Genomic DNA, 16,191 nt, shown 5'->3' with positions numbered 1-16,191 from the left:
TTTCATTTGTAATAATTTATTCCAAGAAGGTAATTGTGCAGGAGCACAAAGAAACATATATTAAAATATTTTTTAAGTATAAAAACCTGGAAAAAGTAATAGGAACTTGGATATTAAATAAATAATGGCACAGCTATACTGTAAAATACCATACTTCTGTTAAAAAGGATATGGCTTTACTTTTACTGATTTGGAAAGATTAAATTAAAAGGACTGCAAAGGATACATGCAGAAATATTGATGTTGATCATCTCATGCCAACGGTACCATTGGTAATCTGAATTTTCATCTTCATGTTTTGCGTATTTTCTTAAATTTTGTGTAATTATAACCAATTACTTTATGTCAAAAAATTGTATGCATATAAAACAAGTTGTCAAATTCTTCACAAGTAGCCACATTCTCCTTGGTCTTCTCATAAGGCAGGAATACTTAGCTTGGAGTCCATGATTGGATCTCATGGATCTGTGAACCCCCTGTAAAATCTGTAAGCCATATTTTCTACACGCTTTCTACACACTTGCACACATTCATTTTCAGATCATCGAAACAGTCCATATTCCCCAGCTGGCCTTCCTCAACCTTCTGTTTTCGTGTTCATTCCTGATAAAGTAGGGAAGACACATCTTCTTTGAGTCGGCCTCTCCTTTGAGCCTTTTGCTCCAATCTTTCACAAATTTCCATCTGCTTGGTCTTAGTCACAACTAAGTAGATCAAGGTGATGAGATGAGGGCCTAGCATTCAGTAGTTACCACCCTTTATCCAACAACTCGTTTCAGCTTTAGACTTCCATGGTTACTCTGTGCTATGGAGTGAATAGCCACTTATTATCAGTGCTTTATCATCTCTTTTCTTTCTCCATCTTTGTATAAGACCTTTCTCAAAGTGATATTTCACAAATACACAGATACCATTAAATTCTTCTGCCCTCCAGGATCATTCATAGCTCAAAGTGTTGTTTCTTAGAATCTGTGTGTGTGTGTGTGTGTGTGTGTGTGTGTGTGTGTGTGTGTGTGTTTGTGTGATGCTGGCCTTATCATTAGTAGTAATAAATTACCTCCACTTCATGAATGGCCATTTTTCCTTTTATTTTATTGTAAACTCAGTTACGTGGGGTAATAAGATGGACAGGTTTTCATTCAAGCATCATCTTTGATGCCAGAGCTTCAATCATGAATCATTTCCATTTGCTACTGATCTTTCCCCTTGGTGATATAATTTTGGCTCCTAGCTACATTATTCATGAAGAAGTTTTGTTACCCTCACTGACCTAGCTATATTCCTCTTCTTGCAGCAAGACTTTTATAGTATTATTATTATTAGTTTTGAAATGGCCAGACTTAATTTTCAGATAATGATGTGCTTATTATTGAGGATCTTCAGTGTTATTTGGCCTTATTCATTGCCATATTCTCAGCGCCCATAGTAAACATTTGGGGGAATAAGTGAATGAATAAATCCTAGTTTAAAAAACTGTCTTCCTTTTATGCTTTAATATAAGGAAGGTCTTTGTTTTGTAAAAACAAAATAATTGGCCTTAGGGAGTCGTGAATTATTGGTCACCAGATGAATTCAAACACATCGGATGACCATTTGATGGGAACATCATAGGTGATATTCAAGCATCGCTATTTGGGGTAGATTCTCATTAAATTACTTTCAGTCTGATGTTCATGTTTACACAAAAATAAACTCTGAAAATTTGCTGATGTTTAAATAACATGCATAAATATTCATTGGAAATACAAATCATCGTTGTAATGTCTATGGAGTGCTTACTCTATCGGGAACTGTGCAAAAAGTACTTCAGACTTATTTACAAAACAGCAATAGAAGGTCACAAATCTTACTACCTCTCTTCGATAGGGAAGGAAACTGAGGCTTGGAGATGATTTTTGACTTGTCCCATTATGAACTCTGGAGACAGAATTAAGATTCTGAGATTTTTTAAATTGCTGCCTTATACTGTCTTGCTGATGACCAAACACCATTAAAAACTAACAAAAATGGAATCATTTGATTCTAATGAAGAATGCCAGAAAATACACCTTTTACTCCCTACTCTCCCATCACCCTAAGTGTTTGAGGGAATCACTGGAAAAGGTGAGGTGAAATAGACAATTTTTTTTCTAATAAATAAACATAGCTGCCTAACACACAATAATTTTGGCCCTACCACTGGACTTCACATTTCATATTTTATTGGTTATAGCAGTAGAGCGTCCATAATACCAATGCCGTCAGCTTAGTTTCTATGAGATGGATTAATCTTCTGTTTTTATCTGTAACTTATGCCTCCTGATTTCTGCATTTTTTTTCAATTAAAATTCAAATTGCTTGTTATTCGCAGAATTGGCTATAAGGAGCTGGGTTTATCAATGATACCTAACCGGGACTCTGGCAATAATAAAAATAGTTACCATTTATTGAATGTTTACTTTGTTTCAAACACCATGCTTTATATGGCTCATTATATTGAATCCTTATTTTACAGATGAGGAAACTGAGGTGGTGAGAGGTCAGATCATAGGTAGTGGTAAGAGGTGGAGCTGGGTTTTCATTTTCAAAGCCTGTGCATGTTAATGTCTTTGCAGTTGTACCATCCATGAACCACATTAATGATATATACAGAACTAGAAGTGCAACGGCTTTCCTTTAGGTGACTAGTTTACAACTGGGTTGTAGCTTAATGTACTGAGATGATCCGATCATCTTTCTATTTATGTTTAATTTAAGGCAGCAGAAAAATTCTCATTTCATGTTGTGTGCAACCTTTTTGTCAGATGAGACATGACCTTGTTTTTATTCTTTGATCTTGAGTTATGAAGGAGGCTGTTAAAGTGAATGATGTCCTGCCACTGTTGCCTATTTCTCCCAAGCCTAATCTTAGTTTAATATTTCTGTCATTGCAAAGAATATTTGATTAGCAGAGGCATAAATTATTATAAATGGTGAACTTTATTTCTGATTTTAGTTACCTCTCAAAATTATGGATGGCAAATCAAAGAGACATTATACATTGAAGTGTGACAAATTATCTTCTTGGGATTTACAATGTGATTTTAATTTAAGGTAGTAAATGCTCATTAAACATAAAAGGGAAAATAAAGGACAATACAAAGAAGGTTAAAAATCACACATAGTTCTATCACTCAGTTGCTTTTAAAAACCTTGATACATTTCATTCCAATATATATTTTCCCCTTGGTCATAGCTGTAAGCAATGTGTTAGTTAAGGTTCTTGCTTGTAAGGTCAATTTGGAGCTGGTGGCAGACAAGGAGGGCAGTTTACAGAACTGATGTGAGGCTGAGACACCAGAATTTGGAGCAAGCACTAAGCAAAGGCGCCCTGATGGGCCAGCAAATCAAAAGCAAGATGCAGAGTGACGTTAATACAGCTTACTGGGATGCTGTTTCCCTACAGCAATGCAGGGGTCCCTCCTCTCCCCCACCTCCTTGCTGTGTTCCCTCCAGATTCCCAGTCCCATGGAAGAGCATCAGATGCTAGGGTGTGTCAGGGGCCCTCCCCTGGCTGCATAATGGGCAAAAAGGGAGAGAGAGGATTTGACCTTTGCTTTTTGAAATGAAAAAGATAGCGAATGTGTTCTGTATGTGCCTAGTAATGCTCTGAGTGTTTTCTAAAGTGAAATAACTCATTCTAATCCTCACAGAGGTCCTTTGAGGCAAGTACAATTCATGTCCCTGTTTTATGGTTGAGTAACCAGAGGAGGCACAGGAAGTTGAAGTAGCTTACCGCTGCTAAGAAGGCTACTAGAATGTGAACCTAGAGCTTGGGCTTTAGAGCTTGGCTGTCTAACCACACTGATCTGCCTCACCTCGGGGTGGGGGTATGGGTGACGGGGGAGGGGATCAGGCCTGCCTTTCTTTCAGATGTCACCCAGTAGGGGACAGATGGAGTTCTGGCAATAAATATGACTGTTAATAGAAAAAAGATGCATTGAGATATGCCCAGTGTTCATTACACATAGTTTTAAACTTGTATAATTGTATTTTCCTGTAATTTTATGTTTCCATATGGTTTTGTGTGTCTTAATAGTGACTGGTTTTGAAGTTATGGATTGACTCCTTTCAACCTGATTTCCCTTCTCTTAATGAGAGCCAATATTTGTTGAATAATAACCACATGCCAGGCACACTTCTAAATGTTTCATATCATTATTTTTCTCTTCCCAATTTTTTTTTGTGTATTACTTATCAATTTCATTTAAAAAAAAAACCTTATTGAATAATGCTGATAAAAATGTAACTTTTGGTAAAATATCTATTAACTTCTGAAGGGTCGTTATTGTGTGTGGAGCAGTGTTAGCCTCCTTGTTATTAAAGGATACTTGTAGTGCCTCAAGTTTAGGACTTCAGTACAGGTGACGTTTCTTTTTTTTTTTTTTTTTTTTGCTATTTCTTGGGCCGCTCCCGCAGCATATGGAGGTTCCCAGGCTAGGGGTCTAATCGGAGCTGTAGCCACCGGCCTACACCAGAGCCACAGCAACGCGGGATCCGAGCCGCATCTGCAACCTACACCACAGCTCACGGCAACGCTGGATCCTTAACCCACTGAGCAAGCGCAGGGACTGAACCCGCAACCTCATGGTTCCCAGTTGGATTCGTTAACCACTGCGCCACGACGGGAACTCCCCAGGTGACGTTTCTAATAATATCTAAGGATATTATTAGATATCTGATCCCAGACCAACAGCAGTGATATGTTTCTTGCCTCCATGTATAAAGACCTGAAGGTGTGTAGCAAGGGAGTGATGTGTTTTGCTGATGTTATCTTTTTAAAATGCAGGCACCTTTCCATCACTATAAAATTCACTAGTTGATTAGAAAATGAATACTTGGAGTTCCCGTCGTGGCGCAGTGGTTAATGAATCCGACTAGGAACCATGAGGTTGCGGGTTTGGTCCCTACCCTTGCTCAGCGGGTTAATGATCCGGCGTTGCCGTGAGCTGTGGTGTAGGTTGCAGACGCGGCTTGGATCCCTCGTTGCTGTGGCTCTGGTGTAGGCCGGCGGCTACAGCTCAGATTCGACCCCTAGCCTGGGAACCTCCATATGCCGCGGGAGCGGCCCAAAGAAATAGAAAAAAAATAAAAATAAAAATAAAGAAAAAAAGAAAGAAAATGAATACTTGTTATCAAATAATAAAATAGAAAGCCTCTCTGCTTGATATTTTCTGGATCAAAGACCAAATAAGTTGGCATTTTATTTATCCTTTATAAGTTCTACGCCTGATTTCTATTCTTGACTACTTAGTTTATTTTTTAAACTTAAAATAGAATTTTTACTGTATATGTATAAATTGATTAAAGAAGTGATATATAATTAATGAAGAAAATTCAAGGTTATAAAAATATTTGAAAAAGTTCTTCACATCTTTTTCCCTGAATTATACTCCCTTGGGGTAACTACTATTGACATTTTGGCTAATATCCTTCTTGATCTTTTTTTTCCTAACCATACACATACACAGACAATCTTGTCAAACTAAATGGGATCCCACAGAGCTTTTTTTAGTTTACTTAATAATGAACTATGGCATTGTTTCGCCTCAAAACTCATTCTTTCAGAGTGTGGCATAATGTGTTCCAGAATATGAATGTATCCTAATTCCCCTGTGAGTAGATAGTTACTATTTTAGTAGATTTCTACTATTTCAAATCTGCAGTGAGTACCTTCAGCTTTTACCATTGCTAATTTGTGCTATTAACTGCAGGATTTATTTTCAGTTTCAAATTGCTGATTTAAATATGCACATCTAATGTGTTGATAGTTTTACCAAACTGCCTTTCAAGAAACCCATGTCAGTTTATTTTGTCACAAATCATGTATCAGAGTGCTTATTTCCCTACAATCTTTTTGACACTGGATATTATTAATCGTTTTGATTATTTTGCTAATCTGACTTGTGAATCTGTTGAATTGCTTTTCTTTCTTTCTTTATTTGTTAGTGCTCTTCATGCATTGTGAACAGTAACCTCTGGTTTACATATATTTCATCTTGTGTTATGGAATGTTATTTGTTGTCTTAATTTTATTTATAGTATTTTTTCCAATGAGAAATTTTTAATTTTTATATAGTTAAATGTCATTAATTTATGTTTTATCTTATGGTTTCTGTTTTATCCTTATTTCTTTTCTTTTAAAATTATCATTTGTTTCCTTCTTTAGGATTATTCCTATCAGTGTACAAACACGCGTAGTATGTCTTATCAATCATAATACAGAAACCTCCCTTAGCACATGTCTTTTAGCAGCTACCTTCCCAGTTCTCTCAGTGTCTGTACTTGTCATCTCGTATTTATCTCTGCCATTGTTTCTTGAACTTACTTCAAGCAGGCATTCCTCCCTGAAATAGTGTTAGTGTTACCCAAAAGCCTTTGTTTTGCCAAATCCAATGGTTAAGTTTTTGGCTTACTTGACCAACCATTAGGGATATTTAATACAGCTCATTACTTCCTTTTGCTTGAGGCATCTTCTTCACTTTTTCCCTCTCTCTCACTAGCCTTTGGTTTCTTTTGCTAGTTTACCCTCATAATGTTAATCTGTCCTTTCATCTGTAATTACCTGGGTAATCTCTAGGTAATCCCTATGCCTTCATGGCTTTCAATACAACCTATATGTCTTTAACTCCCAAATTCTATCTTCATTATGGACCTCTCTCCATTTCAGACTTGAGATCTATTTGTCCTTTTTATGTGTCTCCTTGAGTGTTCATTAGTCACCTTAAACATAACATATCTAAGTTTAAAACTTCATTCAAGTTATCTTGTTTTTTTTTTTTTTAATTTGAGAATGTCTTGATTTCTTCATTTCTGAAGGATATTTTCACTGGATGTAGAATTCTGGAATAACAGCTTTTTCTTTCATCATGTGAAAAAATATTTTGCCACTTCATTCTGGCTTTCATTGTGTCTGCTGGGTAATCACTACCGTTCTAATTGATATTTCCTATACATAATATGTTAATTTTGTTCTGACCGCTTTCAATGTATTTTTCTTTGTTTTTAGTTTTTAGGTGTTTAATTATGATGAGTATTTCTTTGGGTTTATCTTATTTGAGGTTTGTTTAGATTCCTGTGAGTTTATATCTTTTTCCAAATTCAGAGATTTCAGCCATTATGTCTTCAAGTACTTTTTGAGTTCACCTCTTTCTCCTCTTTTATGGATTCTACAAATATGTTAGATCTTTTGTTATAATTCCACAGGTCTCTGTGACTCTATTCATTTTTTTTTTTCAGTCTATTTTCTTATTCAGGTTGGATAATTTTTCTTCTGTCTTCCAAATAACTGATTTTTTTTTCTTGGTCCCCTCCAATCTACTGGCTGGCCCACCCCTTGAGCTTTTATTTCAGTTATTGTATTTTCCAGTTCTGAAATTTCCTTTAGGTTCTTATTTGTTTAGATTTTCTGTTTCTTTGCTGAGGCTTTCTGTTTTTTTTTCATTTGTTTTAAGTGTGTTCAAATATGTTTGTAATTGCTTATTTTTTAAATCAATGCTTCTTTCAAATCTTTGGCAGGTGATTTTAACATCTGTATCATCTCAGTGTTGATTTTTATTGATTGTCTTTTTTACATTAAGATCTTTCTGGTTCTTGGCATGACATATTGTTTTTAATTGAAACCTGGATTTTTTTATACAATGTTCTGAGACTTGGATCTCATATAAACTCCATATTTTTTTGGGCTTTCTCTGTCACTGCTCTGGGAGGGGATGAGGGGGTATCATCTTGTTACTTCTAGGTGGAACTAGAAGTCCAGATTCCCTACTTGGCCTTTTCTTGACAATTCAGGGAGAACTTCTTTATTTCTGGGTAGAGAAGTCTAAGTTCCAACTCCCCACATGGTCTCTACCAGTCACTATGGTAGGGATGGTGTCATTACTACTGGGTTATGGTGAAAGTTCTGACCCTCCACTAGGTCTCCTCTGACACCACCCCATTGAGCAGAGGGCAGCGTGCTTTGTTACTAGGGATGGAAGTCTAAGTTCCTTCTCACATCCACTGATTCTGAGGATGGCTGGGGTGGGGGCAGGCCCTTACTGACTAATACAGTTAAAACCTAGGCCCTCTCTTTTACCTTCTCTGACACCTCTGGCAGAGGTGTTGGGTATCTCACTTCTGCCTCAAGAGAGGGGAAATCTGGGCTCCCCCTTAGCCTTTGCTGACATGTTTAGGGATAGGGTCAAAGTATTTCTAGTGGTGCTTGGCTGAATTAGAGTGATTGTTCTCTAGAGAGAAAGTTTTTATCTTTCTGGGCTTCTCCTTTTCTGATACTTTAGCTAGAGGGAGCAGGCTTTTGTGGGGAGTTTTTTTGTCTGCATCCATTGATATTTCTAGGTTTCTAGCTTCTTCAGCTCCAAGAATGGGATATACGAGGCAAAACAATAACCCAGTACACTCACCAGTCTGTTGTTACTTGGGTCTTGAATTCTTTAGATTTTTTTTCTCCATCTTTCAGACTCTTCTTATTGTTTGCTTTATAATATAATGTATAATTGTACTTACTGAGAGCAGTAGGAAAAGTATGTTGATTTCATCTTTCAGGATACAGTGGTCATGTCAATCACTTTTGAACCTTATTTTCAATGGACCCCATATGGCTCTTCTCTGTGCAGGTACCTGGAACTGGAAAGCAGTGGTCATCGGAATGAGGTCAGACTGCACTACCGCTCAGGTAGCCACCACCCTCACACAGAAGTGTTTCCTTACATTTTAGCTGATGATAAATGGCACAAACTCTCCTTAGCCATCAGCGCCTCCCACTTGATTTTACACATTGACTGCAATAAGTAAGTGAAATGTTCTAAGTTCAGAAAATGGAAGATTCTGAGAAATAGTGGTCAATTCATTACTTATTTGATGTTTCTTCTTTGCAGAATATATGAAAGAGTGGTGGAAAAGCCCTCCACAGACTTGCCTGTGGGCACAACATTTTGGCTGGGACAGAGAAATAATGCACATGGATATTTTAAGGTATCTTTTGGCTAAAGTCTGAGCATAAAGTGTAAATTGAAAACCTTCAAATGAGTTTGGAATAGTACCTTTTGCTTTTCATGGTGTAAAAGCAAAATAATGTGATTTGTATAGTTTTTTTTCTATTTGGTCTATTTCTATTTTTTTTTTTCACTGCTATTTTATTTAGCTGACTAATGCTATTTTCTCTTTTTTCCTAAATGAGTTTGATCTTTATACACAACAGAGATGGTCACAAGGCTGCAGTCAGGGCAGTTAACATATTCTCGAAATTAGGTATTCAAAAATAAGAATCTAAAATGTTAGTAAACAAGTAAACAAACTCTTCACCATCGAAATGTAACCTTTGATGATACTTTTATAGGGATGTGAATAATAGAAGATTAAAACTTTTCAACACTCATATTCATGGTCTCCTTGTACTCCTGAAAGTAAGAAAGGAAAACATATATACACAAATCTATCAAATTAGAAAGCAGTTATATAGATTTTCCTTATTGTCTGTTTAGAGAAACACTCCATAGAATTGCATCACAAGATCTAGAAGACATCCCATTCACCTTTCTGTATTTTCAAGATAGGGAAATAAAGTCTGGAAAATTGCTTGACTAAAGACCATAATGTAATCATTTTTCTCCCCAGTGATTCTGACAATGACTGTAATACAGAATTGCCTTTAAACAAAAGAATGGTAGATGATGTGTCTAACTCATGGACTTCTAGGTAGAGTAGGTACCAGTAACTTTAAAATTGTGTTCTAAGAAAGGTTTGTAATCCTAGAAAGATGTTTTTAAAACTTAACTCTAAATATTACCAGGTGTTTTCAATATAGTTCATCAAATCCTAGTCTTGCTGGCCTTGCTTGGTATAGGGACTTCTTTCCCCCTTTTTTACATGTGCATAAACCTGTTCAGAGAGGCTAAGTGATTTATCCAAAGCCAGTCACGGGGAATTGATCTCGTGCTTGTGAATCCTGAAAAATCAGTGCTTTTTTTTTTTTAACCCCCTTATGTCAAGGGTAACAGATTTGTGCTGTGAATGCCAAGTCCCTCCTCTGTTTAATCATGACAGTCATTCCCATGGAGCCCAGATGGAGCCTCAGAAACTTTCTCACATGTCCATTATGTGTGCTGCTCTAGGAGAAGTAATTTTTACCCAAGACCGTAAATGGTGCCCACTAGGCTTGGGCAGTACACAAACTGTAGAACTGTACATGGTAGCCTTGCTTCCGTGTTGCTACTTCCAAGTTTGCTGAATACAAGCTGCCTCCCTAATCCAAACCCTGCCACATAGTGGACTTAAATATTTATCATTTACACTGATATTCTTTTTATACCATGCTATCATCAGATTAAATATGTACAAGATATATAGGTCAGGACTTGACTGGTAAATCTTTGTAGTACACTCAGAATTGTCTTAATAATATCTTGGGACTGTCACATCTGTCATTAACATTCGGTTTGAATTTTTCAAAGGGATAAAGTGAAATATGAATGAAAGAAAATTTATAAAGGTGATGAAGAAAAGAGAGGGGTGCTGGGTGAAAGGATAGCTGGAGTGTGTCCGAAGAGGTCATTTCTGAGGTGCCATTTGGCCATTGCTTTAAGAGCTTTGTAAACTGGAAACTAATTATACCTTATTGATGGAGGATGCATATAAATTTTGCATATAAACATGTAATGTGACTCCTGTGTAAAATGAGTCATTTCCAGTTGGAATTTTGAAAAATTTAATGCTAAACTTTCTGTACTCCTAAGGATTCATCACTAAGTCTTGCTGTAACTGTTTAATAAATCTATTGTCCTTTTTAAATTGAGAAATTGATTTTAAAAGATCCAAGCGAGAAATGAGAAATGCTCAAATAAGCATTGCTCTTATGACTTAGTTTTTCCCTTCTTTTCTCTTCAATGATTGCAGTTAACTTAATATTGGTATCAGTTTCACTGTTGCTGAAACTAGAAGTGATTTTCAGGTTGACTTTTAAAGGTCATTTTCAAGCCTTTCTTCGGTGGCTAACTAAAAATAACTTCCCCAAACAACATGACTATTGCCTCTTAATTATATCTTGACATTTAATCTGAAGGCTTTAAAAATATTATCAATAAGAAAGTATGTGGGTAATCACCTATTTCACCTGATGTTTTTCTTTCCCGTTGGGTTGAAGTCAAAGCAATATATTCAAAAATATTTTACTGGGGGATTTGGGTGAGTCTGTCTTATAATGTTTCCTTTCATGAACTTGACTGTTGAACATAAAGTGAGTTGATGAAGGTAATACGTCTTTTTCAAAATTTTTCACATGCAGGGTATAATGCAAGATGTGCAATTACTTGTCATGCCCCAAGGATTTATTGCTCAGTGCCCAGATCTTAATCGCAGTAAGTCCATTAGTTCTCACACGATGTAATGAAAAGTGTGCTTCTTGCTTAATTTTGTCCGCAATGTCAGTTTGAAATTGGAGTGCTCGTATATTCGTTGTCAGCACAGACTTAACCATATTAAACTCCTTATAAATGTAACTCGACCAATACAGTATTTTTAATTGCAGCCTGTCCAACTTGCAATGACTTCCATGGACTTGTGCAGAAAATCATGGAGCTGCAGGACATTTTAGCCAAAACGTCAGCCAAGGTAAAAACTCCTTAGAAATGGAGTGTGGGGAGAGCTCAGAAATCCTTGGGATTCCTCACAGTTCCTTTTTTAAGCCCCATTATTCATCTGTGAGACTTTTTTTTATACCCTACCTTGTATTAGGACTGAATCAAAGTCTCTGCTCAAGGAAGGGGCATATAAATATTCAAACCCTAGCCATCTGTCTAACAAATGATTCAGTAAATCAAGAATGAGGTAGATTACTTGGTCTTTTTACTGCCTGCTACAATAGGATTTATTGTTTAATTCACTTTTGGTTATTATTTATTATTATTTAGTTTTTCTTTGCAAGGAAGGAGGGAAGAGGACATTATAAAGAATATGGACACTAGACTTATGTCAAGGAAATGGTCCCACAAAACCTTTCTACTGCTGTGCTACAGTTGTAGGATTATTTGCTCTCTTAAGCATGTGCCAAGTTCACTGACAACTTTGCCAGGCTTTGTCATGTTGTGTAGTAGTCACTGAGGTCCTGAATGTTGTGTTGTGTATGGGTGATTTGTTTCTGACACAAAATAAATTCTAAAATTTATGTTTGCACTTGAACAAACATATTCATGAAATTAAATATTTTTAAAAATGGAAACTGCTTTCTCTGAATTGTAGATGATGCTATTTTGATTTAGCCTTCATTTACATCTTATAAATCATATTTTTTTTTCTTCCAAAGAAGAGGGAGGGCATATTTATTATGAAAAGAAGAGAGGAAAAATTCTTTCTTTTAGATTAGGGTTTAAGTGATTTGCAGCAGCATGGATGGACTTAGAGATTACCATACTAAGTGAAGTAAGCCAGAAAGAGAAAGACAAGTACTGCAAGTTTTCACTTGTATGTGAAATCTAAAAGATGACACAGATGAACTAGTTTATGACACAGAAACAAACTCGCAAACATAGAGACCAGACTTGTGGTTCCCAAGGTGGAGGGTGAGTGGATAAGAGAGGGATGGATTGGGAGTTTGTGATAAGCAAACTATTATGTATAGAATGGATAAACAACAAGGTCCTACTGTATAGCACAGGGGACTATATTTAATATCCTGTAGTAAACCATAATGGAAAAGAGTATGAAAAAATAAAGGCTTAAGTATATTTATAAGCGATAGTTGATGGGCATAGCCATCATTACTGCTACCCACCAAAAAAACAGGTTGATACCCGTTGGAGTATTTTGCCTTTCTGCGTTGTTGGAACGGTGAACAATGTAAACCCCTCCCTTTGTGCCACAGCTGTCTCGAGCTGAACAGCGAATGAATCGATTGGACCAGTGCTATTGTGAAAGGACTTGCACCACGAAGGGAATTACCTACCGAGAATTCGAGTCCTGGACAGACGGCTGTAAGAACTGCACATGCCTGGTATGGCTTCCACTGGAGCTCAGCCTCAGGGAACTCAGATGCCCCCACTCTTTAAAAATTTATTAAAACAATGTAGTCATGAAAATTTCAAGACCCATTTCCTCAAGACACAACACTAAAGTGCCAGCAAACCCAGTCAAATCTAGAGAACTGTGTTGCATTATTAAAGACACTTTTTGGCCCATAAAGATGATTATGGTTAAAGAATGCTATAAAGTTTTAAATTTATTGGTACACATGAAGTTAATGATTTAAATTGGGTCAATAATAGGATTCCCAAAGGATTCCATTCTGTTTCCCTTAACTTTTCCAGGGATTTTCCCCCTCATTTTTTTATTCATGCATTTTGATATAACTAAATTATATGCAATAGGAAATACTCTGACAATACTGGGCTGTCAAGAGTATAAACAAGTAGTAGAGTTTAATCTTTAAAAATTTACTAAGAGTGAAATACAAATTAGAGAGTTTAAATAAAGACAATTTCTCTGCTCACAGTAAAGTAGAATATCTAGTGCATTATTATTTCAAACATATAAGTTCATTTTCAAAGAAAAATTCAAAATAAGTTTGGTTTTGAACTTTTATTTATTTTTTGTCTTTTTAGAACTGCACCCACAGTATATGGAGATTCCCTGGCTAGGGGGCTAGGAGTTGAATTGGAGCTGTAGCTGCTGGCCTACACCTCAGCCACAGCAACATCAGACCCAAGCCACATCTGCAACCTACACTACAGCTCAGGGCAACGCTGGATCCTTAATCCACTGTGGGAGGCCAGAGATCAAACCTGCATCCTCATGGATGCTGGTCAGATTTGCTTCTGCTGAGCCAGGACAGGAATTCCTGGTTTTGAACTTTTAAATTACTCATGAATCCATATGTTAAAGCTGGTTGACTGGGAAGAAGTCAGAAGTGTAAAAAAAATTTTTTTCCCAAGTTCATTCACTTTATCCAAAAGTGGAACACCCTGATGTAAGAAGGCCACAGTTAACTGCGAACTAACCATACAGGTGTGTATGTGTGCGTGTGTTTTGTATAATTTATATTTCAGGAACATACTATATTTCCACCAAAATTATAGCATTTTACAAATACAGTAAAACCTTTCCAACTTGTGAAATGGGTGCCAAAAATCAAATCGAGTAAAATACAAGCTTTGGTATGGTGAGGTCAATAAAATGACTAGAAAAGCAGCTAAGCTACCTGTGAGTTCTGGATAACCTTAAAGATTCAAATGCCTTGAGGTCCTCTTGGCACACTGGCATCTCCTTTGATGTTTGTCACCACCAGTTCATGGTGGTGGCCTATCCAAGCTTGAATGTCCATGGGAAGGTTTCTGCATCCTGAGACTGGGTCTCCAGGATGGCAGATTCCAGAAATCTCCTTTATCGATGCTCACTTTGTGAGTTATCTGGGGAGACTCAAGTGCCCCAAGCTTACCCTCAGCCTGTCAGTGGGTGCTCTTCCCCCCCACCCCTGTCCTCACCCACTTCACAACAGGAGGTGAGAACTTTGGCTCAGTTGCTGGACAGAAGATGGGACCAATTACCATCTGTGTTATGACTCAGTTTGTATTACTGTGGGTCTCTGTATTATGGCTCTTACTATATAATAGCCAAAGAAAACAGTGGTATTTATAGCATTTTATGTGAAGAGTTTGAAATTTAAGAAACATATTAAAAAATACTTGAAAGCTACCAAACTGCAACTTTGAAATCCTTTAAAATGCTGTTTTCTTCTTAGAATGGAACCATCCAGTGTGAAACTCTGATTTGCCCGAATCCTGACTGCCCACTCAAGTCGGCTCTTGCATATGTGGATGGCAAGTGCTGTAAAGAATGCAAATGTGAGCATAACCTTTATGATTAATACTTTTTTTGTCAAAAATAAAACTTGAATTAATAAATATTCACCCATCATTGGTTTAATCTGAGCAAGCCAAATAGCTTTTAGAAATGATGGAACTAGGAAGAATACCATCTCTTATTTGATTGAACAGTTCTTTTCCATTTTAAAATGCTATGTACTTGTATTCTAGCATGAACATTTTTTGGAGGAATTTATCCTGTAGAGTGACAGAAGTAGCAAAGATAGGTAAGAAACTTTGTGGAAGGCATTTCTGTCATTACAGTCCTTGTTACATTTTCTCCCAACTAAGTTAAGAACAGTCCACACTCAGCCAGGATAACCAAGGAAATCCATGATACAAGTGACCTACAGCAGCAGATGGTAACACAGCTCCACTAGTCCAAACCACGGAAGTACTCGTTGTTATAAGATCGGATGGTACAGTGTGGATGGGGTGGGGCCAAGGTTTTAATTCATAAAAAGAGGCTCACACTGATGAATGAGGCAGCAGTCTGCCTTTTAGTGGCTACTGTATACAGTTCGATTCTGAAGTCTGAAAATGCTCTTTGAATCGTAGCTATCCTCAAATGGGTTTTATAGCATTTATTAATAACAGAGAGCCTTGCATCTGTATTACACTTTAAAAGGTTGTCCTTGTTAAAAGTAGCAGTTAAATTTATCTGTTTTTTACCAAGGGCTAGTAACATGTGTGAAAACTGGGTAGTTATAAAGTGTGTAGAATATATAGGGTTATGTAAGTGTGATATAATCATATATGTATAATCACACATGCCCATGTGTGCAACTGCACACCCAAGACATGGGGTGGGGAGAAGAGGAGAGAGAGAAAAGGAGAGGGAGAGAAAAGTAATGCCTGCTTTTTCTAGGGTATCTCTGTTATGCTGGCTTACGCTAGCCCTCAGAGTGTGCAGGGTGCTACTTCTGGTCAGAGTGACAAGTTATCAGAGGAAAGTGAGGAAGTCTTTTTGTAGCCCATTTAATTCCCTTGGGAGCTCATTTATATTTAATTCTGTTGGGCTTTACATTGAGGCCGGTCCACCTCATGGGCATGTATTAGCTGAGCCAAGTAGATTTGGCTGAAGTGGGAAGGACTGAATGCAGTTGTTCTCACACATGGCACTAGAGAATATCCTTGGTGAAAGGTAATCTGTGTTCTTCCTTTAACTTGTCTTAAAGATGAAAAGCTTGTGAAGATATTCTGTAGTTTGCTTTGTAGGTGCTTGGAGATAGGAGGCCCTCTGTAGGACTGTAAATTCTTAACATGACAGTAATAGGAATCACATATTTTGCTTAAACTTCTTTTATCCTTTCCACGGATA

At 37.0% G+C, this 16,191-nt stretch overlaps 1 protein-coding gene across 4 annotated transcripts in view; it reads left to right on the top strand.

Annotated features, from left to right (window-relative positions):
- NELL2 (neural EGFL like 2) overlaps window positions 1-16,191 on the top strand; it is a 333,105-nt gene that overhangs the window by 73,787 nt on the left and 243,127 nt on the right. For all 4 annotated transcript variants that reach the window (XM_084957200.1, XM_021092577.2, XM_084957201.1 and 1 more), the window contains 6 exons: window positions 8,634-8,807; window positions 8,895-8,991; window positions 11,300-11,372; window positions 11,543-11,625; window positions 12,875-13,003; window positions 14,747-14,849. In XM_084957200.1, the coding sequence (XP_084813326.1) occupies window positions 8,634-8,807; window positions 8,895-8,991; window positions 11,300-11,372; window positions 11,543-11,625; window positions 12,875-13,003; window positions 14,747-14,849 (659 nt within the window). The remainder of the gene's footprint in view (window positions 1-8,633; window positions 8,808-8,894; window positions 8,992-11,299; window positions 11,373-11,542; window positions 11,626-12,874; window positions 13,004-14,746; window positions 14,850-16,191) is intronic.

This window comes from Sus scrofa, chromosome 5 (genome assembly GCF_054392235.1).
Source record: "Sus scrofa isolate SSC_HxYL_T2T_F1_AM1 chromosome 5, Sscrofa_HxYL_maternal_Yorkshire_Landrace_v2.0, whole genome shotgun sequence".
Classification (NCBI taxonomy): domain Eukaryota; kingdom Metazoa; phylum Chordata; class Mammalia; order Artiodactyla; family Suidae; genus Sus; species Sus scrofa.
The sequence above is the reverse complement of the archived record's forward strand: the minus strand, read 5'-3'. Positions and strand labels throughout refer to the sequence as shown.